The sequence below is a fragment of the Oncorhynchus nerka genome, linkage group LG23 (assembly GCF_034236695.1).
Source record: "Oncorhynchus nerka isolate Pitt River linkage group LG23, Oner_Uvic_2.0, whole genome shotgun sequence".
In the NCBI taxonomy this organism is placed as follows: domain Eukaryota; kingdom Metazoa; phylum Chordata; class Actinopteri; order Salmoniformes; family Salmonidae; genus Oncorhynchus; species Oncorhynchus nerka.
The window spans coordinates 7,224,860-7,248,855 of NC_088418.1; the positions used below are offsets into that span (position 1 = coordinate 7,224,860).

Below are 23,996 nucleotides of genomic sequence, written 5' to 3' on the forward strand. Positions count from 1 at the left end.
CTGAAAAGCACAGCAGGCTAGCAGGAACATCTAAACCCTTTGGCCAAAAAGGATTGTGGGGAACTATAGGCTTCAAGACTTCTGCAAAGCAAAAACGTTGTATATCTGGGTACCAGGAAAAGAAGCCCTGGCGAACAGGAATAATCTCTCATTCCTTGATCTGATTGTGATGTGTTAGCTCAGAAAAATATATGTTTAGGATGTGTAGAGATCACCGTCATTTTCTTCCTTGAAGTCAAACACACAATCACTGTCTTGGGTTCACTCTCTTTAATCAAATAATACAAAAAACACGAACAAGACCTATGAATAGAAAACTAATATTTATAGCTAAAGTTAAAGTCGATAAAATTCTCTAATGTTTTAAAAGGAAATAGCTGTTATATCAGCATCATTCTGTGTGCTGTGTGCTGGGAGCATGGATCAGTGGCTCGGTGATATCAAAGGCCTCAATTAACTCCTAGAGAGAGAGAGAGAGAGAGAGAGAGAGAGAACAGAAGAAAACAACATCATCCAACTCCTTCAGAAGAAAACAGTTGATCATCTTGTGATATAACATCATCATCATCCAACTCCTTCAGAAGAAAACAGTTGGTCATCTTGTGATATAACATCATCATCATCAACTCCTTCAGAAGAAAACAGTTGGTCATCTTGTGATATAACATCATCCAACTCCTTCAGAAGAAAACAGTTGATCATCTTGTGATATAACATCATCAACTCCTTCATTGATCTTGTGATATAACAACTCATCCAACTTTCAGAAGAAAACAGTTGATCATCTTGTGATATAACATCATCATCAACTCCTTCAACTTGATCTTGTGATATAACATCAAACTCCTTCAGAAGAAAACAGTTGATCATCTTGTGATATAACATCATCCAACTCCTTCAGAAGAAAACAGTTGATCATCTTGTGATATAACATCATCCAACTCCTTCAGAAGAAAACAGTTGATCATCTTGTGATATAACATCATCATCAACAACCACAACAAACAACTCTAGCTAATTTCCCCACCAACTTCAGACCGCCTCTAGAGGTTGGAGGATTAAATGACCTCGAGCTCAACATTTAAATAGGTTGGTAAATAAAGGTGCATTTTGCAACTCAAGATACCCTTCTAGCTAGCTGACCACCGATCATTGCAGTTTATGTAAGTTAAATTAGGTTTTCAGAGTTTTCAGAAAAGTTATCTATATATATATCTATCTATATATATATCTATCTATATCTCTATATATCTATATATATACACATACACACACACATTTTGTGGGACACGATGTATATTGTAAAATTCGACTACGCGACAGACCCCACATCATTTAATATCCAACTTTTAACCTAAATTATTCATACTCAATTTATATGTTAGTATTAAACTGTTATCTACTTTCTCAAAACATGAGATTAATCTGTAAAACAAAAATAATGAAACATTATTTGGTTACAACACTGAAGAATATTTCGGTGAAGAAACCATTTTTAAGAGTCTACAGGATGGGGCATCGGCATCGGGCTTTTTCTGAACAAAAAATGTAAAGATATATTCATTTAATTAACAAAATAGTAAGGTGGCCAATAACTGGGGCCCGTATGCCAATAATAGGGGGATGTAATTTTTTTTTGGGGGGGGCTAAACCGCTTATCAAAAAGCTGATCGTTGTTAGAAAGTCCACTGAAATGTGAAACATGCTAATTGTTTTTACGACACCAATAATCCCAAAACATTGACGTCTTTGATCACAAGACAACACTGTTGAAGGTAATATATTTCTTAACTGCTGTTGAATACGCTGATAATACGAGGTGCTACTCTACTGTTATAGACTAAATTATATACGGAGAAAGAATTACAAGAAACTATGCTAAAAATCAATGTGTATGTGTTCTGTCCCAGTGTGTGTGTGTGTCCCTGTCCCAGTGTGTGTGTGTGTGTGTGTGTGTGTGTGTGTGTGTGTGTGTGTGTCCCTGTCCCAGTGTGTGTCCCTGTCCCAGTGGGTGTGTGTCCCTGTCCCAGTGTGTGTGTGTGTGTGTGTCCCTGTCCCAGTGTGTGTGTGTGTGTGTGTCCCTGTCCCAGTGTGTGTGTGTGTGTGTGTGTCCCTGTCCCAGTGTGTGTGTGTGTGTGTGTCCCTGTCCCAGTGTGGGTGTGTGTGTGTGTCCCTGTCCCAGTGTGTGTGTGTGTGTGTGTGTGTCCCTGTCCCAGTGTGTGTGTGTGTGTGTGTGTCCCTGTCCCAGTGTGTGTGTGTGTGTGTGTCCCTGTCCCAGTGTGTGTGTGTGTGTGTGTGTCCCTGTCCCAGTGTGTGTGTGTGTGTGTGTCCCTGTCCCAGTGTGTGTGTGTGTGTGTCCCTGTCCCAGTGTGTGTGTGTGTGTGTCCCTGTCCCAGTGTGTGTGTGTGTGTGTGTCCCTGTCCCAGTGTGTGTGTGTGTGTGTCCCTGTCCCAGTGTGTGTGTGTGTGTGTCCCTGTCCCAGTGTGTGTGTGTGTGTGTGTCCCTGTCCCAGTGTGTGTGTGTGTCCCTGTCCCAGTGTGTGTGTGTGTGTGTGTCCCTGTCCCAGTGTGTGTGTGTGTGTGTCCCTGTCCCAGTGTGTGTGTGTGTGTGTGTCCCTGTCCCAGTGTGTGTGTGTGTGTCCCTGTCCCAGTGTGTGTGTGTGTGTCCCTGTCCCAGTGTGTGTGTGTGTGTGTCCCTGTCCCAGTGTGTGTGTGTGTGTGTCCCTGTCCCAGTGTGTGTGTGTGTCCCTGTCCCAGTGGGTGTGTGTGTCCCTGTCCCAGTGGGTGTGTGTGTCCCTGTCCCAGTGGGTGTGTGTGTCCCTGTCCCAGTGGGTGTGTGTGTCCCTGTCCCAGTGGGTGTGTGTGTCCCTGTCCCAGTGGGTGTGTGTGTCCCTGTCCCAGTGGGTGTGTGTGTCCCTGTCCCAGTGGGTGTGTGTGTCCCTGTCCCAGTGGGTGTGTGTGTCCCTGTCCCAGTGGGTGTGTGTGTCCCTGTCCCAGTGGGTGTGTGTGTCCCTGTCCCAGTGGGTGTGTGTCCGCCTGTCCCAGTGGGTGTGTGTGCCCCTGTCCCAGTGGGTGTGTGTGCCCCTGTCCCAGTGGGTGTGTGTGCCCCTGTCCCAGTGGGTGTGTGTGCCCCTGTCCCAGTGGGTGTGTGTGCCCCTGTCCCAGTGGGTGTGTGTGTCCCTGTCCCAGTGGGTGTGTGTGTCCCTGTCCCAGTGGGTGTGTGTATGTCCCTGTCCCAGTGTGTCCCTGTCCCAGTGTGTCCCTGTCCCAGTGTGTCCCTGTCCCAGTGTGTCCCTGTCCCAGTGTGTGTGTGTTCTGTACCAGTGTGTCCCTGTCCCAGTGTGTGTGTGTTCTGTACCAGTGTGTCCCTGTCCCAGTGTGTGTTACCTTCCAGCTCTTGGGGCTGATAGAAATGACACACTGCTGCCTGTTAGACGCTCCTCCAGCCTCCACCTCCCCTTCCTCCACAGGGGCTGTCAGAGATAAAGACACGTTAATGATGGCTTAACGATTACCCCAAAACAGCTTAACAAGAAAAGTCATTTTGTCACAATGGGAGGTTCTCTCTTACCGATACAAGGAAGTTTGTGATTATCCAGGTACATTTTCGCCAAACCATCCTGAGAAACACAAACAACGTCGTCACCAACTATCCACATGACATATCAATAGGAGAAGTGTTGGAGACAGCAGTGTCTTGAAGTGGCTTCCTGCTATCTAATAATAACATCTAGCTGACACTTCCTCCTATCCAGGGACTAGTGCAAACACACTTCCTCCCATCCAGGGACTAGCCCAAACACACTTCCTCCTATCCAGGGACTAGCCCAAACACACTTCCTCCTATCCAGGGACTAGCCCAAACACACTTCCTCCTATCCAGGGACTAGCCCAAACACACTTCCTCCTATCCAGGGACTAGCCCAAACACACTTCCTCCTATCCAGGGACTAGCCCAAACACACTTCCTCCTATCCAGGGACTAGTCCAAACACACTATCCAGGGACTAGTCCAAACACACTTCCTCCTATCAGGGACTAGCCCAAACACACTTCCTATCCAGGGACTAGCCCAAACACACTTCCTATCCAGGGACTAGCCCAAACACACTTCCTATCCAGGGACTAGCCCAAACACACTTCCTATCCAGGGACTAGCCCAAACACACTTCCTATCCAGGGACTAGCCCAAACACACTTCCTATCCAGGGACAAGTCCAAACACACTTCCTATCCAGGGACTAGTCCAAACACACTTCCTCCTATCAGGGACTAGTCCAAACACACGTCCCTGGATAGGACGTGTGTTTGGACTAGTCCCTGGATAGGACTAGCCCAAACACACTTCTTCCTATCCAGGGACTAGTCCAAACACACTTCTTCCTCTCCAGGGACTAGTCCAAACACACTTCCTCCTATCCAGGGACTAGTCCAAACACACTTCCTCCTATCCAGGGACTAGTCCAAACACACTTCCTCCTATCCAGGGACTAGTCCAAACACACTTCCTCCTATCCAGGGACTAGTCCAAACACACTTCTTCCTATCCAGGGACTAGTCCAAACACACTTCTTCCTATCCAGGGACTAGTCCAAACACACTTCTTCCTATCCAGGGACTAGTCCAAACACACTTCCTCCTATCCAGGGACTAGTCCAAACACACTTCCTCCTATGCAGGGACTAGTCCAAACACACTTCCTCCTATCCAGGGACTAGTCCAAACACACTTCTTCCTATCCAGGGACTAGTCCAAACACACTTCTTCCTATCCAGGGACTAGTCCAAACACACTTCTTCCTATCCAGGGACTAGTCCAAACACACTTCCTCCTATCCAGGGACTAGTCCAAACACACTTCCTCCTATCCAGGGACTAGTCCAAACACACTTCTTCCTATCCAGGGACTAGTCCAAACACACTTCCTCCTATCCAGGGACTAGTCCAAACACACTTCCTCCTATCCAGGGACTAGTCCAAACACACTTCTTCCTATCCAGGGACTAGTTCAAACACACTTCCTCCTATGCAGGGACTAGCCCAAACACACGTCCTCCTATCAGGGACTAGTCCAAACACACTTCCTATCCAGGGACTAGTCCAAGCACACTTCCTCCTTTCAGGGACCAGTCCAAACACACTTCCTATCCAGGGACTAGCCCAAACACACTTCCTATCCAGGGACTATCCCAAACACACTTCCTATCCCGGGACTAGCCCAAACACAGTGAGGATCAACATTTCAGTATGAGAATGTGATCCCCCACCTGAATAAACCCCTCTTCACCCTGACCAGAATAAACCCCTCTTCACCCTGACCAGAATAAACCCCTCTTCACCCTGACCAGAATAAACCCCTCTTCACCCTGACCAGAATAAACCCCTCTTCACCCTGACCAGAATGTAATGCCTGCAGAATAAACCCCTCTTCACCCTGACCAGAATAAACCCCTCTTCACCCTGACCAGAATAAACCCCTCTTCACCCTGACCAGAATAAACCCCTCTTCACCCTGACCAGAATAAACCCCTCTTCACCCTGACCAGAATAAACCCCTCTTCACCCTGACCAGAATAAACCCCTCTTCACCCTGACCAGAATAAACCCCTCTTCACCCTGACCAGAATGTAATGCCTGCAGAATAAACCCCTCTTCACCCTGACCAGAATAAACCCCTCTTCACCCTGACCAGAATAAACCCCTCTTCACCCTGACCAGAATAAACCCCTCTTCACCCTGACCAGAATGTAATGCCTGCAGAATAAACCCCTCTTCACCCTGACCAGAATAAACCCATCTTCACCCTGACCAGAATGTAATGCCTGCAGAATAAACCCCTCTTCACCCTGACCAGGATAAACCACTCCTCACTCTGACCAGAATGTAATGCCTGCAGGATAAACCACTCACCCTGACCAGAATAAACCCCTCCTCACCCTGACCAGAATAAACCCCTCACCCTGACCTGAATGTAATGCCTGCAGGATAAACCACTCACCCTGACCAGGAAGGAGGTGTGGAAGATGTTCTCCACAGAGCGGGAGAAGGAGGTGGGGTCTATGACAAACTCATAGTAGGAGATGGGAGATGTGGCTGGAGATACACGGGGAGAAAGGTACATCACAAATAGCTCTTTAACCAACTAATATCAAATCATTTCTAACCTAATTCTAAAAATGTCAACAACAAGAGTTTTTATAAAACATTTTGTTACACCTTATAGGACGTTAATTCACTACTCTAGAATCTAGAATGTAGTGAAATACGGGTCATTTTAAGAAGGTGCTAGTAAATTAATGCCTAAACCTTGTTGTTTTCTTTAGCCTATGCCATTATGAATGACATACAATTAAATCATTAGATTGTTCTCTATAATAGTATACCCTTAATATGCTTGTACTTTACAGTGCTGATGAAATAAGAACGTAGGGCTGATCCCATTTAGACGACTGATCGATTGTTCGGTCGAAAGGGCTGTTGGTCGACCAAGATTAATTTAGTCGAGCAGTGGCAGATATATTTCAAATGTATGGCACAAGAGACACCCATCTATTTCAAATGTATGGCACACGAGACACCCATCTATTTCAAATGTATGGCACACGAGACACCCATCTATTTCAAATGTATGGCACACGAGACACCCATCTATTTCAAATGTATGGCACACGAGACACCCATCTATTTAAAATGTATGCCACACGAGAGACACCCATAAATTTTAAATGTATGGCACACGAGACACCCATATATTTAAAATGTATGGCACACGAGACACCCATATATTTAAAATGTATGCCACACGAGACACCCATATATTTAAAATGTATGGCACACGAGACACCCATTTGATTCAAGCCTGTCTCAGTGGACCGACCCAAGTTATTTCTACATAGTAAACAAATGGCAATAGAAGTTACTTTTTTTTTATAGGTCTGTATCATTTAGATAAGGGTTTTGATTAACCACATAAATACACATTTTGAGATATGAAGACTATCATAAATTATAAATTAAAATGATAAATAAATTATAAGATAAATTATAAATTAAAATGATAAATAAATTATAAGATAAATTATAAATTAAAATGAAACTGTTCCACGAAAATGTGCATGTAAAAAATCCTAACTGGCGAGGGAGATCAGTCGAAAATGGTACGATAACTTAGCACTCCAAGGTCGCCGACCTCTGTTGTAGCCTATTAGCGACTTTAGGAACTTCATGGCAGAATCTGTGTAAAAACCAGCACCAGAGGGAGGAGGTTCTCTTCTGGTTCGGCTACAGTATAGGCTACATTTAGTTTTGGATTTCTTTTGGTTTAATTTAAAAACAGCTCATGTTACCACACACGAACCTGCAGCCACGCTAGCTAGCTTGTCAGTTGCTGTTGGAAGTTAGCGGCCGTTCTGCCCACCGAGCTCTACCCGAGCAGCGTGTTCTACCCGAGCAGCGTGTTCTACCCGAGCAGCGTGTTCTACCCGAGCAGCGTGTTCTACCCGAGCAGCGTGTTCTACCCGAGCAGCGTGCAGCGTGTTCTACCCGAGCAGCGTGTTCTACCCGAGCAGTGACCGAGACGAGGATCCGTTTTGGATGGTAGCGGTTGTCAATAAAGTTGTGAATTGGGAGCTTTAACAGTGGGCGGGGCCTTCTTGTTCTATTCCAGGGACCACTTTTGACCATGGCCATAATGAAATGATATTCCCTCTAATCATTCTAAATTCTCAGAGTAAATCGGCTGTAACTTTCAAACCATACATGCTAGAGAGACATACAGTTTGGACTTGTGTTTTTCTCATTCTAATTCTCTATTTAACGAACATATTTTCAGAAATGTTACTAGTCAACCAATCCTTGATTCCTCTCGAAGCCCATTGGAGAAGAGGATCTAAGGTCCCTCCCCCTAGTCGGTAATAAGAGCCATGACTTACGGTCGTCAAAGAAGTAGCTCCGCAGGTATCCCAGAATCCTCTCTACCTCCTTCTCTGTAGCTTCCTGGTGAGACTCCTCCATCCTCTTCAACTGGAACAGACAATGACACAAAATATTGATGACTTTATTTAACATTTAATTAACCAGGTTAGTCTCCTTGACATACATTTTTTTTTCTTCTTTTTTTCTCCAAAGCAGAAATATACAGTTAAAACCAGGGAAGCTTCTCCCTTATCTCACCTCATTTGCTCACATTGTATATAGACTTGTTTTTCTACTGTGTTATTGACTGTATGTTTGTTTTACTCCATGTGTAACTCTGTGTCATTGTATGTGTCAAACTGCTTTGCTTTATCTTGGCCAGGTCGCAATTGTAAATGAGAACTTGTTCTCAACTAGCCTACCCTGGTTAAATAAAGGTGAAATAAATAAATAAATAAAATCGTCAACAGATGGACAGACATACTAAACACATACATCCTGGCTCATCAAACTGAACTATATAAAACACCAAAAAAGGCCATATCACAATACTGGACCATACACACAGCCAAGACCAAACCAAGGATGTACTGGGATGGCCTTGGCTGTGTGTTGTCCAGTATTGTGATATGGCCTTTTTTTGGTGTTTTATATAGTTACTATATAACAGTGTTAAAGCCGGAGACCTGAGTGGGCATGATCCTCTTGACCTCCTTCCCAGGAACTTTCCTCTGTCTCTCTACCCTCTGGCGAGGCGGCGGTAACTCAGCCAGGAACGATCCCATCCTGGTAGAGACACAACACAAGAGAGTTGGAAAGAGAGTTTTTAAACATTTTCTCGTGTATATTTAAGTGAGCGGTCGCTTTTGGCCCAAAGAGGTGGAGGATGATGTTTGCGTTTGCAGAATCACTGATCGACAAATCAAACGACTTGTTATGTGATCAATAGTAGCACTTCTGGGCCTCGCCATGCGGAAACTGATGCCCTCAAACACACTGATTCACACATAGTGGAAAGAGGGGGCAGTCCTGGAGCAGCACTGAGCTCTGTTACCTTCTGCTCTCTAAACACACACACACACACACACACACACACACACACACACACACACACACACACACACACACACACACACACACACAGGAAAGATGGGGCAGCACTGAGCTCTGCTACCTTCTGCTCTCTAAACACACACGTACACACACACTTACATATAGTGGAAAGAGGGAGCAGTCCTGAAGCAGCGCTGAGCTCTGTTAGCTACCCTCTGCCAGGCGTCCTGGGGGAGGTACCCGCCGCTCGCTCCACCCTCCACATCTTCATCTTCCTCCTCCAGGCGATTCAGACCCATGAATGACAGCTGGTAGACCAACGGACACACAAAGGATAAAGGGTTAGCAATCTGACAACCAGTAACCTTCACCTTCGTCACCTCCCCCATCCTCCTCTACCTCCCCCATTCCTCCTCCTCCCCTACCTCCCCAATTCCTCCTCCTCCTCCCCTACCTCCCCAATTCCTCCTCCTTTACCTCCCCAATTCCTCCTCCTCTACCTCCCCATTCCTCCTCCTCTACCTCCCCATTCCTCCTCCTCTACCTCCCCATTCCTCCTCCTCTACCTCCCCATTCCTCCTCCTCTACCTCCCCATTCCTCATTACCAGGTGTTCAGCAAAGGCTGCGGGGTCGAAGGCTGATCCCTCTGCGTGTAGCTGGCTGGCCTTCTCCTTCCCCAGGTCTGTAGCCAGCACCAGGAGCTGGGCGTCTAAAGCCGCTTCACGGGCCTGACGGACTGGGAGAGAGGAGACAAAACAGAACAGTGAGGAGGAAGAAGTAGAAGACAGGGAGGAAGAAGAAGTAGACAGGGAGGAAGAAGAAGTAGACAGGGAGGAAGTAGTAGACAGGGAGGAAGTAGTAGACAGGGAGGAAGAAGAAGTAGACAGGGAGGAAGAAGAAGTAGACAGGGAGGAAGAAGAAGTAGACAGGGAGGAAGAAGAAGTAGACAGGGAGGAAGAAGAAGTAGACAGGGAGGAAGAAGAAGAAGACAGGGAGGAAGAAGAAGAAGACAGGGAGGAAGAAGAAGAAGACAGGGAGGAAGAAGAAGTAGACAGGGAGGAAGAAGAAGACAGGGAGGAAGAAGAAGACAGGGAGGCTATTCGATTAAGATAGTATAACATCCTTCCTCTGAATAACCACTGATTTAGACATTACTAGATTGGTTAAAGCAGGGGTTAGCTCTCACCAATCTGACTATGTTAGATCAGTGGTTACTACGAGGAAGGAAGGAAGCATGATGACAGATCCTATCATACCTTCTGCAAACAGTTTGTTGGCCTCCTCCAACACATCTGTCAGTTTGTTGTTGGTGGGACTCAACATGTCCTCTCTGTTCTCTGGGAAGAAGAGAGAAGAAATAGATTGGTAAAAAAAAAAAGGTACAACAGGTAGAAATTTTCTCCCCCATTTCCTGGTTGATAAAATGAGATCACATTTGCCTAATAAAAATGATATAATATGGCAAAACAAGTCATGTAGAGAATCATTGTACAATCTAAACCGCTGTGAAATAGAACCAAAATTACAGCTAGTGTGTTCAGCTGTTTGAAGCTGATGTTTTAGACTTGCTTTCAATGAGAATAACAGATCTAGAAATCACATTTCTATGTGAATTTGGTCAGGTTGCCCACAAAATTACCTACTGGACCTTTTAACTTGCCAGGTGTCCAGGCACCTGGGAGTTTTAACACAAACCCTGTCACAGGCCGGCATCTGCCTCCAGATTCTCCACCCTTCTCCCGAAGTGGACCCTTCCACACACCCCATCACTGATTTGTTGTTGTTGTTGTGGTAATTCCCTCCAGCCAATGCTTATACCAATCCAATACTTTTAAAATCATTGACAAGGAGAATACCGTTTTTGAAAAGTGTTGTGGCCAATGGATACCATTTCCAGACAGTCCCCACTACCTTTGCATTACATTGGAGTCATTTAGCAGACCCTCGTATCCACTACTCACGTTGAACAGAGTTGATGAGGTCCCTGTACTTGCTCCTGATCTCTCTCCTCCGCGCCGGATCATTGTCCTCATCCTGCATGTCTGCTGGGCTGCACGCCGCCTCATCATCATCACCGCCGCCGGCTACCGTATCCCCCCGATCGGCAGCCGCTCCTCTGGCGCCGCCTCTCGCCCCAGACACACCGTTCTGACGGGGAGCACCGGTACCAGATTCATCCCCTCCTCGGCTGGCTCGCCTCATCTTGGATACGGCTGTTTTTGGTATTTTGTTTCGGTCGGTTGATTGGTTGGTTGGTTGGTTGGTTGGTCGTCCGCCCTCCTCTATCCTTTTGGGTTCGTCCCTCTTTCAAGCTAAGGTGAGGGGACCAAGTGTTGATGAGATGATTAGCTTAGTATTCGGCAAGGTTGAGGTCAATTTGAATTCAGGATGTAAACTGTGATTCTAAATGCAATTAAATGTTTTCCTCAATGATTTTCAAAAAAGGACATTTGAAAGTGTTATTTGGGAATTCAGTTAGCAAACTTGAATTGACTCAATTATAATATGATGATTGAGACCAACACAGTAATCCAGATGTTCCTGAAATAGCTAGTTAAACATCAGTTTAATAGCTTCAAATGTTTGCTCTGCATGATTATTTAAGTACAAAATACTGACCTTACATTTTTGCTGTTTTCCCGTTGTTGTTGTTTTCTTTGCGTTTTGTTGCTACAAATTTGACCTAATTTGACTTTAACGTAGCTATCATCCGCAGTCAGATAAAGAAGTTATGGCGATTTCAAATCACCCACTTGCTGGGAGGTTTTGACTAGATGGTATACAACTTGCTGGCTACATAATCATTTATATGTTCGATTTCCTAAAAATCTACTTTGTACTATAACATATAATATATATATACATACTCACAGGAGAGGCTTTGTTGAGAGCCCTCAAGAGTCAATCAGTTTATTTTTGCAGGCATATCTGTGTTTGGCACGAATCGACTGCTTGAAGGCGGAAGTTTTGGTCGTAGGATTTGCGGAGCCGCATTCAATATCGAAACGTTTCCTAAACGTTGGTGAACAGCGCGAATGGAAGTTATATCCTAACACATCATATTGGGCCATAACGAATGTTAATTAACCAGTGCTTGATTTGGGATTTATTTTTAATTTTTATAAAAGTGCAATATTTTCTCTGGGTCGTCAATTTGCCCGCTTGGTTGAAGAGGGGGACTCGCTTAGGTTCCCCAAAAGGGTAGAGCCGACCCTGCTTTTCATGACTATAAAAGCCTTAATTTGACTATTTGGAAAAGCGTATTTAGGCGCATTCTCAAACTGGAACAGTCTAGTGGCACATATACATCGGAATTCACAGGCTACTGTCAAATAAAACGTGAACACGCGGAATCGGGATATGAACGCACCGCCTCCATTTCTATTAAATGCCAGACCCCGCCTTAATTCCGCTTTATCACGTTTTTTTTGCCGCCATCTGTGAATCCGGGTCGGTGATAGGCGACTTTGTTTTATAAAGGGGACTCAGTATTCAGTTCCCTCCTAAATTTGCAGATAGGGTGCACAGGACTGCTCTGGCCTAAATCAAGCACTGCTAAACCTATGTAGGTTATCACTATACAAATATAAGGTAGTTCAGAACTGTAAATACTGATGTGAAATATAATTAACAGAACAGTCCTCCCCATTAAAGTCAAATTATCCAAACGTCTCGGATATTTTGTCAAACCAAACGCCTAAACGCCGTGTGCGTGAATGTACCTTTCCGTTTATGTCTATAAATGACCACCCGATGGCGACAAAAAAAATATCATTCATTTATTTTTTATTTAAAAATATATATAAAACCACAAATGTAAACCATTTTCTTGTCTGTCCACTGTGAAAACCCGTATTGTAGAAATAACAAATGTCCTTGATTTCCTAATAGAAATGGGAGTGGTCAAGAGGATGAACTTTTTGCGTTTTCTATCTGAGGTCACCCCATCCAGGGAAGGTCAACCGATAGAGGGTGAAGAAATAATCTATTGGGAAGAAATAATCTATTGGGTTAAAATGATCTAATGGGAAGAAATAATCTATTGGGAAGAAATAATCTATAGGATTGAAATAATCTATTGGGAAGAAATAATCTATTGGGAAGAAATAATCTATTGGGAAATAAATAATCTATTGGGAAATAAATAATCTATTGGGAAGAAATCATCTATTGGGAAATAAATAATCTATTGGGAAGAAATAATATATTGGGAAGAAATAATATATTGGGCAGAAATAATCCCTCTTTTCCAGAGAAATCTTTTGGGTTTTGCAGCCATGGTCACAACAAAATAGCGTCGCTGAGTTTCCACCGGTAGGCAATGTTTTGAAAGGTCTCTCTCTCTCCTTCTTCTTCGTATTTGACAGCTATCAAAATACTGAACGCATTTCATAAGAAATATCGACCTTTACTTGCTATTTTGTTGTTGTTGTTGTTGTGGTACCTGTTGGTTTGCCTGTCTGCGATGCGATGGTGTCCAGAGTAAAGGCTAATGCTAGTTAGCTAGTTAAGTAGCTATAAAGCACGCTAGTTAAATAGCTATAAACGCGCTAGTTAGCTAGTTAAGTAGGTGTAAACACGCTAGTTAAATAGCTATAAACACGCTAGCTAGCTAGTTAGTTAAGTAGCTATAAACACGCTAGCTAGCTAGTTAAGTAGCTATAAGCACTCTTGTTAGCTAGTTAAGTAGCTATAAGCACTCTAGCTAGTTAAGTAGCTATAAGCACTCTAGTTATCAAGTTAAGTAGCTATAAGCACTCTAGTTATCAAGTTAAGTAGCTATAAGCACTCTAGTTATCTAGTGAAGTATATATAAGCACTCTAGTTAGCTAGGTAAGTAGCTATAAGCACTCAACTAACTAGCTAGCTAGCTAAAGTACCTATAAGCACTCTAGCTAGTTATTTAAGTAGCTATAAGCACTCTAGCTAGCTAGCTAGTTAGTTAAGTAGCTATAAGCACTCTAGCTAGCTAGTTAATTAGCTTTAAGCACTCTAGCTAGCTAGTTAAGTAGCTATAAGCACTCTAGTTATCAAGTTAAGTAGCTATAAGCACTCTAGTTAGCTAGTTAAATAGCTATAAGCACTCTAGTTAGCTAGGTAAGTAGCTATAAGCACTCAACTAACTAGCTAGCTAGCTAAATTACCTATAAGCACTCGAGCTAGTTATTTAAGTAGCTATAAGCACTCTAGCTAGCTAGTTAATTAGCTTTAAGCACTCTAGCTAGCTAGTTAAGTAGCTATAAGCACTCTAGCTAGCTAGTTAAGTAGCTATAAGTACGCTAGCTAGCTAGTTAAGTAGCTATAAGTACACTAGCTAGCTAGTTAAGTAGCTATAAACACTAGCTAGATAATTAAGTAGCTATAAGCACTCTAGTTAGCTATTTAAGTAGATGTAAGCACGCTAGCTAGCTAGTTAAGTAGCTATAAGCACTCTAGCTAGTTAAGTAGCTATAAGCACTCTAGCTAGCTAGCTAATTAAGTAGCTATAAGCACTCTAGCTAGCTAGCTAGTTAAGTAGCTATAATCACTCTAGCTAGCTAGTTAAGTAGCCATAAGCACTATAGCTAGCTAGTTAAGTATTTATAAGCACTCTAGCTAGCTAGCTAAGTAGCTATAAGCACTCTAGCTAGCTAGCTAGTTAAGTAGCTATAAACACTCTAGCTAGCTAGTTAAGTAGCTATAAGCACTCTTGTTAGCTAGTTAAGTAGCTATAAACACTCTAGTTAGCTATTTAAGTAGCTATACACACTCTAGTTAGCTATTTAAGTAGCTATAAACACTCTAGTTAGCTATTTAAGTAGCTATAAACACTCTAGCTAGTTAGATAAGTAGATATAAGCACTCTAGCTAGTTAGATAAGTAGCTATAAGCACTCTAGCTAGTTAGATAAGTAGCTATAAGCACGCTAGCTAGTTAGATAAGTAGCTATAAACACGCTAGCTAGTTAGATAAGTAGCTATAAGCACGCTAGCTAGCTGCCATGGGAGAAAGCAGTCCGCCGTCTCCGACGCTGCACTTGGATCTCGACAACTTTGATACGACGGACGCCGAGGACAGCACGTATGTTTTAACCAGTCCGCGGTCGTTGGAATCATGTGCAAGACTCGGCGTCAAACCCATTCAACTTTTAATAAAATCTCTAAGCGATTTCGTTGATGACAACGTAAACCCAGATATCCCGTTTAAGGCACTGACAGTTCTGTACGAGGCGTACGAAAAGGAAGGCAGGGGGATTTTGCAGCTGTGCCGTGAAGAGAGAGAGAAGATTGTTTTAGAAACGAAAGAAAGACGACCGTCTCTTAAACTGTCTGCCCTCGAAACTGTCGTCGAGGTAGAAAGTCGGAACTCTCTCGAAGATCCCAAATCAAGAAAGGACTCCTGTGATGGTTTGAGAACGCAAACTAATCAATCTGTGGACCACAGCCCCAGAAGGAAATCTGTGAGCAATGGCAGGTCCTCTTATTCTGCTGCGATCACCAGAAAACAAAACAGAAACAGCTTGAGACCAACTGACAAGAACATGATGGTGTCCAGCCTAAGTCTTGGTGACCTCCGACACTCCCCAGCCACAGAAAGACAGTTGGAGAGGCTCACTCGAGACGTCAGGAAGAAGATGAATGTCACAGTCCCAGAGAAAGACCGTAAGATAGCTGCTCTGATGTTGGTGAAGCACCAAGAGAAGCAGACCAGGCTGATGCTGAGCCAGCAGGAGGAGCAGGAGAGAGAGGAGGCCCGGAGGCAGGAGGAGGTGCGACGGGTCCAGGCGGAGCGCAGGAGGAAGAAGGAGCTGGAGAAGAGCATGCAGCGGTGGCAGGATGGGCTGGAGGCGCGGAGGAGGCAGAAGGAGCGCCAGGAGAAGGAGTTGGCCGGTCAGCGCGAGCAGGAGGTGCTACTGCAGGAGGATCGCTGGAGGAGGCTCACAGAGGAGCAGGAGGTGCGGAAAAGAGACAAGAAAGAGATGGCGAGGAGAGAAGCGGAGGAGCGCAAATGCCTCCAGGAGCAGCTGCTTAAAGACATGGAGCGTCTGGAGCAGGCAGGGAGAGAGAAGGAGGTGCAGCTGTCACAGGAGAAGGAGCAGAGGGCCAGAAGGAGCAGGGTGATCCGAGAGAGGAGGGAGAGGATGAGGCTCCAACAGGAGAACCAGGGGGAGCATCTCAGATGCCTCCTCCTGAAGAGGGAGGTGCAGCAGCAGTTGGAGGAGGAGGAGGCGCTGATGAGGAGTGCCCTGGAGGAGAAACTGCAGCGCTCCTGGGAGAAGAGGGCCCAGGCAGTGGCGTTGCGCCTCAGGGAGCTGCAGGAGAAATCGGCCAGGGAGGAGGAGCAGATCCAGAGGGCCCAGCTCCGAGCCTCCTGGCACAGCCAACAGCAGCTCAGAGAGAAAGAGGCAAGGACATCACACAGATATACGTAAAGCCTACACACAACTGTACACTATAATACATGCCATAAATACTGGAAAGTGAGCACACACATTTCCACAGTCCCTGGCATACTATAATAGCCAGAGTACTGTTCTCTTCAGCTAACATTCCACTCCTTGTCATTGACAAAAAGACTGGCCTTTCAGCAGTCTCAAGGAGATCAGAGGATTTGATCCTGATTTAATTAATAACCTACACAGCCATCGTCCAATCACAATGTTTATGCAAATTAGACTGATAGGAAAACGTTCTAATTTCATTCATAAATGTGTTTGTTAACATTCTAGCGTGATACATTTCATTGTAAACATAAACAACTGGAACGGGGAGAACAGAGGATTCCTGTTTATTTAGGTTTTTAACTAACCAGCCAATGTGATCACATAACACCAGAGAAGCTCTGGACCGTTCAAGACTTCCCAGTGCTTTGGGAACGCTGTAGCTTGTTTTATATCCAGCAGGCAAGGTGCTTCTTTCTATAGGAGTTGCTCCAAATAAGTGACATGGGGCCCCCTGAGTGGCGCAGAGGTCTAAGGCACTGAAGTGCTTGAGGCGTGACCACATGGGACAAGACTACCAACTCTCTAGAGACAGCAGGAGCGGTAGAGATACTCTTAATGATCGGCTATGAAAAGCCAACTGACATTTACTCCTGAGGTGCTGACTTGCTGCACCCTCAACAACTACTGTGATTATTATTATTTGACCCTGGTGGTCATTTATGAACATTTGAACATCTTGGCCATGTTCTGTTATAATCTCCACCCGGCACAGCCAGGAGAGGACTGGCCACCCCTCATAGCCTGGTTCCTCTCTAGGTTTCTTCCTAGGTTCTGGCCTTTCTAGGGAGTTTTTCCTAGCCACCGTGCATCTACACCTGCATTGCTTGCTGTTCGGGGTTTTAGGCTGGGTTTCTGTACAGCACTTTGTGACATCAGCTGATGTACGAAGGGCTATATAAATTGATTTGATTTACTAGCCTGTCCAGCATCTCACCTTTACTAGCCTGTCCAGCATCTCACCTTTACTAGCCTGTCCAGCATCTCACCTTTACTAGCCTGTAAAGCATCTCACCTTTACTAGCCTGTCCAGCATCTCACCTTTACTAGCCTGTCCAGCAGCTCACCTTTACTATTCTGTCCAGCATCTCACCTTTGTTAGCCTGTCCAGCAGCCCACCTTTACTAGCCTGTCCAGCACCTCACCTTTACTAGCCTGTCCAGCACCTCACCTTTACTAGCCTGTCCAGCATCTCACCTTTACTAGCCTGTCCAGCAGCTCACCTTTACTAGCCTGTCCAGCATCTCACCTTTACTAGCCTGTCCAGCATCTCACCTTTACTAGCCTGTCCAGCATCTCACCTTTACTAGCCTGTCCAGCATCTCACTTTACTAGCCTCCAGCATCTCACCTTTACTAGCCTGTCCAGCAGCCCACCTCACCTTCCAGCACCTCACCTACTAGCCTGTCCAGCATCTCACCTTTACTAGCCTGTCCAGCATCTCACCTTTACTAGCCTGTCCAGCATCTCACCTTTACTAGCCTGTCCAGCATCTCACCTTTACTAGCCTGTCCAGCACCTCACCTTTACTAGCCTGTCCAGCATCTCACCTTTATGTCCAGCATCTCACCTTTACTAGCCTGTCCAGCATCTCACCTTTACTAGCCTGTCCAGCATCTCACTTTTACTAGCCTGTCCAGCATCTCACCTTTACTAGCCTGTCCAGCACCTTACCTTTACTAGCCTGTCCAGCACCTCACCTTTGCTAGCCTGTCCAGCATCTCACCTTTACTAGCCTGTCCAGCACCTCACCTTTACTAGCCTGTCCAGCATCTCACCTTTACTAGCCTGTCCAGCATCTCACCTTTACTAGCCTGTCCAGCACCTCACCTTTACTAGCCTGTCCAGCATCTCACCTTTACTAGCCTGTCCAGCATCTCACCTTTACTAGCCTGTCCAGCATCTCACCTTTGTTAGCCTGTCCAGCAGCCCACCTTTACTAGCCTGTCCAGCACCTCACCTTTACTAGCCTGTCCAGCATCTCACCTTTACTAGCCTGTCCAGCACCTCACCTTTACTAGCCTGTCCAGCATCTCACCTTTACTAGCCTGTCCAGCATCTCACCTTTATGTCCAGCATCTCACCTTTACTAGCCTGTCCAGCATCTCACCTTTACTAGCCTGTCCAGCATCTCACCTTTACTAGCCTGTCCAGCATCTCACCTTTACTAGACTGTCCAGCACCTCACCTTTACTAGCCTGTCCAGCATCTCACCTTTACTAGCCTGTCCAGCACCTCACCTTTGCTAGTCTGTCCAGCATCTCACCTTTACTAGCCTGTCCAGCACCTCACCTTTGCTAGCCTGTCCAGTTTAAATATTAGGCCTGGGAACCCCTTTACATTTTGCAGAGAGATGGGGAGGGGAGGTGGGATATATAGGGTTAGAATCCCAGTGATGCTGAGACAATCTGACAGGAATGAGCCTGCAACTGGAGGGTTACTGGCATTAGAATCTCAGGTGCCACGTGATGCCGTTGTGCTCGAGCAAGACACTTAAACCCTAACCAACTCACATCGGACAATAACGTTCTATTGTATTTGTCCAGGTACTGGCCCAGCTGAGTCAGCGTCGTATGGAGCAGGCAAGCCAGAACGCTCACACCCAGAGGAGGAGCAGGGCACAGCGGGCACAGCAGGAAAACATGGAGAGACTCCTCTGCCACCAGCGCCTCCTAGACAGTGTACAGAGAGAGGAGGAGACTGAGAGGCAGCTGAGAGAATGCTGCCTCTCCCTGAAGGTGTGGTGTTAGGGGGGTATTGGAGAAGGTGTGTGTGGCGTTGGAGAAGGTGTGTGTGGCGTTGGGGAAGGTGTGTGTGGTGTTGGGGAAGGTGTGTGTGGTGTTGGAGAAGGTGTGTGTGGTGTTGGAGAAGGTGTGTGTGGTGTTGGGGAAGGTGTGTGTGATGTTGGGGAAGGTGTGTGTGGTGTTGGGGAAGGTGTGTGTGGTGTTGGAGAAGGTGTGTGTGGTGTTGGGGAAGGTGTGTGTGGTGTTGGAGAAGGTGTGTGTGGTGTTGGGGAGGGGGAGGGGGTACTTTTATTTAATTTGGAGGGAACCGGGTTCCATTTGTGACAGACGTTCAATTATTTTACTGTAAAGTGTCTCAGCGATTTTTAAATGTACATTAAATAAAAGTTTGATTTTGATTTGAAGGAGCGTCGGAGGGAGCGTCTGCAGAGGCAGAGAGAGGAGGTGCAGGAGGAGGCTCGTAGAGTGGCTCGCGCCTCCTTCCATATGAGGGAGAAAGTGAGGGAGGCGACGGACGGCAGGACTTTCCACCAGATGGCTCTGCAGGCTCAGCTAGCTGCCTCCCTGCTGGACCGTGGAAAAATATGAACATTCATCTGTGTTTTTACATTCAGCACGACACACAAATACTAAGAGTTGTATTACAAACCACTACACACAAATACTAAGAGTAGTATTACAAACCACTACACACAAATACTAAGAGTAATATTACAAACCACTACACACAAATACTAAGAGTAGTATTACAAACCATTACACACAAATACTAAGAATCGTATTACAAACCACTACACACAAATACTAAGAGTCATATTACAAACCACTACACACAAATACTAAGAGTAGTATTACAAACCATTACATACAAATACTAAGAATCGTATTACAAACCACTACACACAAATACTAAGAGTCATATTACAAACCACTACACACAAATACTAAGAGTAGTATTACAAACCACTACACACAAATACTAAGAGACGAGTACAAATTGATAGGGCCCGGTCCAGATATGAGCTACAACAAAGCTTGTAAATGGCCTGGGCTGTTTTGCTACATTCATGTTTGTTATGTTAATACCTGGGATTCTTATCATTCTTCCATTGGCAAGTAAATAGGAGGTGCTCCTTCTGAAACAACAGATCTATTGAGGTATTCTGCAACGTGTTTGTATTGCTGTCTAAGGGAATGATTAGCTTAGACTAGTTTAGGTAACTTGCTGATATCAATGTGACTTGCGGACAATCCTGGTCTTGAATGTAGGCCGGACCTAGATTTAACTACACACATAAAATATACCGTCTCTGGGAATAGTTATGGTATAGTAAATATGTACTGTAGTTCTATTGTAGTTGTACTGTATTTCTGTAGTTATACTGTATTTATACTCTAGTTCTACTGTATTTCTGTAGTTATACTGTATTTATACTCTAGTTCTACTGTAGTTCTACTGTACATTTTTACTGTAGTTTAAATGGGATCTTTTTTTTCAAGATCATTTTTCAGATATAGAGTTTGTATTTCTTATTAAAGTGTCAAAAAACTATTGTATAGTTGCTCAGGGAATGTTTATACACTTTATTCCAGTATTTCTCTAGTGATTTATTTGTTGTTGTAACATCTAGATCCTGAAAACTTATTTTTTCTTACATCTTTAATAAAGATTTTCTCGTGTAAATGTGTTCTCTGCTGTCCTGTTACAGAACAGCTCTTAATGCTGTGTCGTCCGACTAGTGCAGAACCTCTTAGTAACAGTAGTGTGACGCGGTATTGTCCCTGACCCGTGACAGTACAAGCTGTCGGTGACAGCTAGTGACAGCTAGTGACAGCAAAATCTCACATCGGAATAGAACAGACATATTCAAAAACAATCTAGCTTTATTATCAACAATTTACATGTCATGCTATTTTATATATTATTTTCAGGGATAGTTATGATAAAGTATTGATAAAAAGTTGTTTTCCTCTAGTCTGGGTACCAGTCTGTTTAGATAACATTCCACTAGTCTGGGTACCAGTCTGTTTAGATAACATTCCTCTAGTCTGGGTACCAGTCTGTTTAGATAACATTCCACTAGTCTGTTTAGATAACATTCCTCTAGTCTGTTTAGATAACATTCCTCTAGTCTGGGTACCAGTCTGTTTAGATAACATTCCTCTAGTCTGGGTACCAGTCTGTTTAGATAACATTCCACTAGTCTGTTTAGATAACATTCCACTAGTCTGGGTACCAGTCTGTTTAGATAACATTCCTCTAGTCTGTTTAGATAACATTCCTCTAGTCTGGGTACCAGTCTGTTTAGATAACATTCCTCTAGTCTGTTTAGATAACATTCCTCTAGTCTGGGTACCAGTCTGTTTAGATAACATTCCTCTAGTCTGTTTAGATAACATTCCTCTAGTCTGGGTACCAGTCTGTTTAGATAACATTCCTCTAGTCTGGGTACCAGTCTGTTTAGATAACATTCCTCTAGCCTGGGTACCAGTCTGTTTAGATAACATTCCTCTAGCCTGTTTAGATAACATTCCTCTAGTCTGTTTAGATAACATTCCTCTAGTCTGGGTACCAGTCTGTTTAGATAACATTCCTCTAGTCTGTTTAGATAACATTCCTCTAGTCTGTTTAGATAACATTCCTCTAGCCTGGGTACCAGTCTGTTTAGATAACATTCCTCTAGTCTGGGAACCAGTCTGTTTAGATAACATTCCTCTAGTCTGGGTACCAGTCTGTTTAGATAACATTCCTCTAGCCTGGGTACCAGTCTGTTTAGATAACATTCCTCTAGCCTGGGTACCAGTCTGTTTAGATAACATTCCTCTAGCCTGGGTACCAGTCTGTTTAGATAACATTCCTCTAGTCTGGGAACCAGTCTGTTTAGATAACATTCCTCTAGTCTGGGTACCACTCTGTTTAGATAACATTCCTCTAGCCTGGGTACCAGTCTGTTTAGATAACATTCCTCTAGCCTGGGTACCAGTCTGTTTAGATAACATTCCTCTAGCCTGGGTACCAGTCTGTTTAGATAACATTCCTCTAGTCTGGGTACCACTCTGTTTAGATAACATTCCTCTAGCCTGGGTACCAGTCTGTTTAGATAACATTCCTCTAGTCTGTTTAGATAACATTCCTCTAGTCTGGGTACCAGTCTGTTTAGATAACATTCCTCTAGTCTGGGAACCAGTCTGTTTAGATAACATTCCTCTAGCCTGGGTACCAGTCTGTTTAGGTAACATTCCTCTAGCCTGGGTACCACTCTGTTTAGATAACATTCCTCTAGTATGTTTAGGTAACATTCCACTAGTCTGGGTACCAGTCAGTTTAGATAACATTCCTCTAGCCTGGGTACCAGTCTGTTTAGATAACATTCCTCTAGTCTGGGTACCAGTCTGTTTAGATAACATTCCTCTAGCCTGGGTACCAGTCTGTTTAGATAACATTCCTCTAGTCTGTTTAGATAACATTCCTCTAGCCTGGGTACCAGTCTGTTTAGATAACAGTCTGTTCTAGATAACATTCCTCTAGTCTGTTTAGATAACATTCCTCTAGTCTGGGTACCAGTCTGTTTAGATAACATTCCTCTAGTCTGGGTACCAGTCTGTTTAGATAACATTCCTCTAGTCTGGGTACCAGTCTGTTTAGATAACATTCCTCTAGTCTGGGTACCAGTCTGTTTAGATAACATTCCTCTAGTCTGGGTACCAGTCTGTTTAGATAACATTCCTCTAGTCTGGGTACCAGTCTGTTTAGATAACATTCCTCTAGTCTGTTTAGATAACATTCCTCTAGTCTGGGTACCAGTCTGTTTAGATAACATTCCTCTAGTCTGTTTAGATAACATTCCTCTAGTCTGTTTAGATAACATTCCTCTAGTCTGGGTACCAGTCTGTTTAGATAACATTCCTCTAGTCTGTTTAGATAACATTCCTCTAGTCTGGGTACCAGTCTGTTTAGATAACATTCCTCTAGTCTGTTTAGATAACATTCCTCTAGTCTGGGTACCAGTCTGTTTAGATAACATTCCTCTAGTCTGTTTAGATAACATTCCTCTAGTCTGTTTAGATAACATTCCTCTAGTCTGTTTAGATAACATTCCTCTAGTCTGTTTAGATAACATTCCTCTAGTCTGTTTAGATAACATTCCTCTAGTCTGTTTAGATAACATTCCTCTAGTCTGGGTACCAGTCTGTTTAGATAACATTCCTCTAGCCTGGGTACCAGTCTGTTTAGATAACATTCCTCTAGTCTGTTTAGATAACATTCCTCTAGCCTGGGTACCAGTCTGTTTAGATAACATTCCTCTAGTCTGGGTACCAGTCTGTTTAGATAACATTCCTCTAGTCTGTTTAGATAACATTCCTCTAGCCTGGGTACCAGTCTGTTTAGATAACATTCCTCTAGCCTGGGTACCAGTCTGTTTAGATAACATTCCTCTAGCCTGGGTACCAGTCTGTTTAGATAACATTCCTCTAGTCTGGGTACCAGTCTGTTTAGATAACATTCCTCTAGTCTGGGTACCAGTCTGTTTAGATAACATTCCTCTAGTCTGGGTACCAGTCTGTTTAGATAACATTCCTCTAGTCTGTTTAGATAACATTCCTCTAGTCTGTTTAGATAACATTCCTCTAGTCTGTTTAGATAACATTCCTCTAGTCTGGGTACCAGTCTGTTTAGATAACATTCCTCTAGTCTGTTTAGATAACATTCCTCTAGTCTGGGTACCAGTCTGTTTAGATAACATTCCTCTAGTCTGGGTACCAGTCTGTTTAGATAACATTCCTCTAGCCTGGGTACCAGTCTGT

The 23,996-nt window shown here is 44.2% G+C and overlaps 2 protein-coding genes across 3 annotated transcripts; one reads left to right on the forward strand and one right to left on the reverse strand.

The window, feature by feature from the left end:
- Positions 1 to 255: 255 nt before the first annotated feature.
- LOC115106292 (non-structural maintenance of chromosomes element 4 homolog A-like) lies at positions 256 to 11,927 on the reverse strand. 2 transcript variants are annotated; one of them, XM_029628867.2, is made up of 11 exons: positions 11,838 to 11,927; positions 10,928 to 11,278; positions 10,223 to 10,303; positions 9,572 to 9,702; positions 9,125 to 9,273; positions 8,599 to 8,698; positions 7,930 to 8,020; positions 5,997 to 6,091; positions 3,571 to 3,619; positions 3,387 to 3,472; positions 256 to 460 (listed from the first exon to the last, which is right to left on the reverse strand). In XM_029628867.2, exons 2-11 carry the CDS (start codon positions 11,166 to 11,168, stop codon positions 392 to 394), a joined length of 1,092 nt encoding a protein of 363 aa, XP_029484727.1. In that variant the 5' UTR covers positions 11,169 to 11,278; positions 11,838 to 11,927; the 3' UTR covers positions 256 to 391. The 2 variants fall into 2 exon arrangements, with proteins under 2 accessions (XP_029484727.1, XP_029484726.1); XM_029628866.2 differs by having other exon boundaries at positions 11,591 to 11,899.
- Positions 11,928 to 12,899: 972 nt separating this feature from the next.
- Positions 12,900 to 20,874, forward strand: LOC115106141 (coiled-coil domain-containing protein 177). The gene is made up of 3 exons (XM_065007811.1): positions 12,900 to 16,350; positions 18,993 to 19,184; positions 19,596 to 20,874. The coding sequence occupies exons 1-3, from the start codon at positions 14,947 to 14,949 to the stop codon at positions 19,776 to 19,778; spliced, it is 1,779 nt and encodes a 592-aa protein (XP_064863883.1). The 5' UTR covers positions 12,900 to 14,946; the 3' UTR covers positions 19,779 to 20,874.
- Positions 20,875 to 23,996: the final 3,122 nt, after the last annotated feature.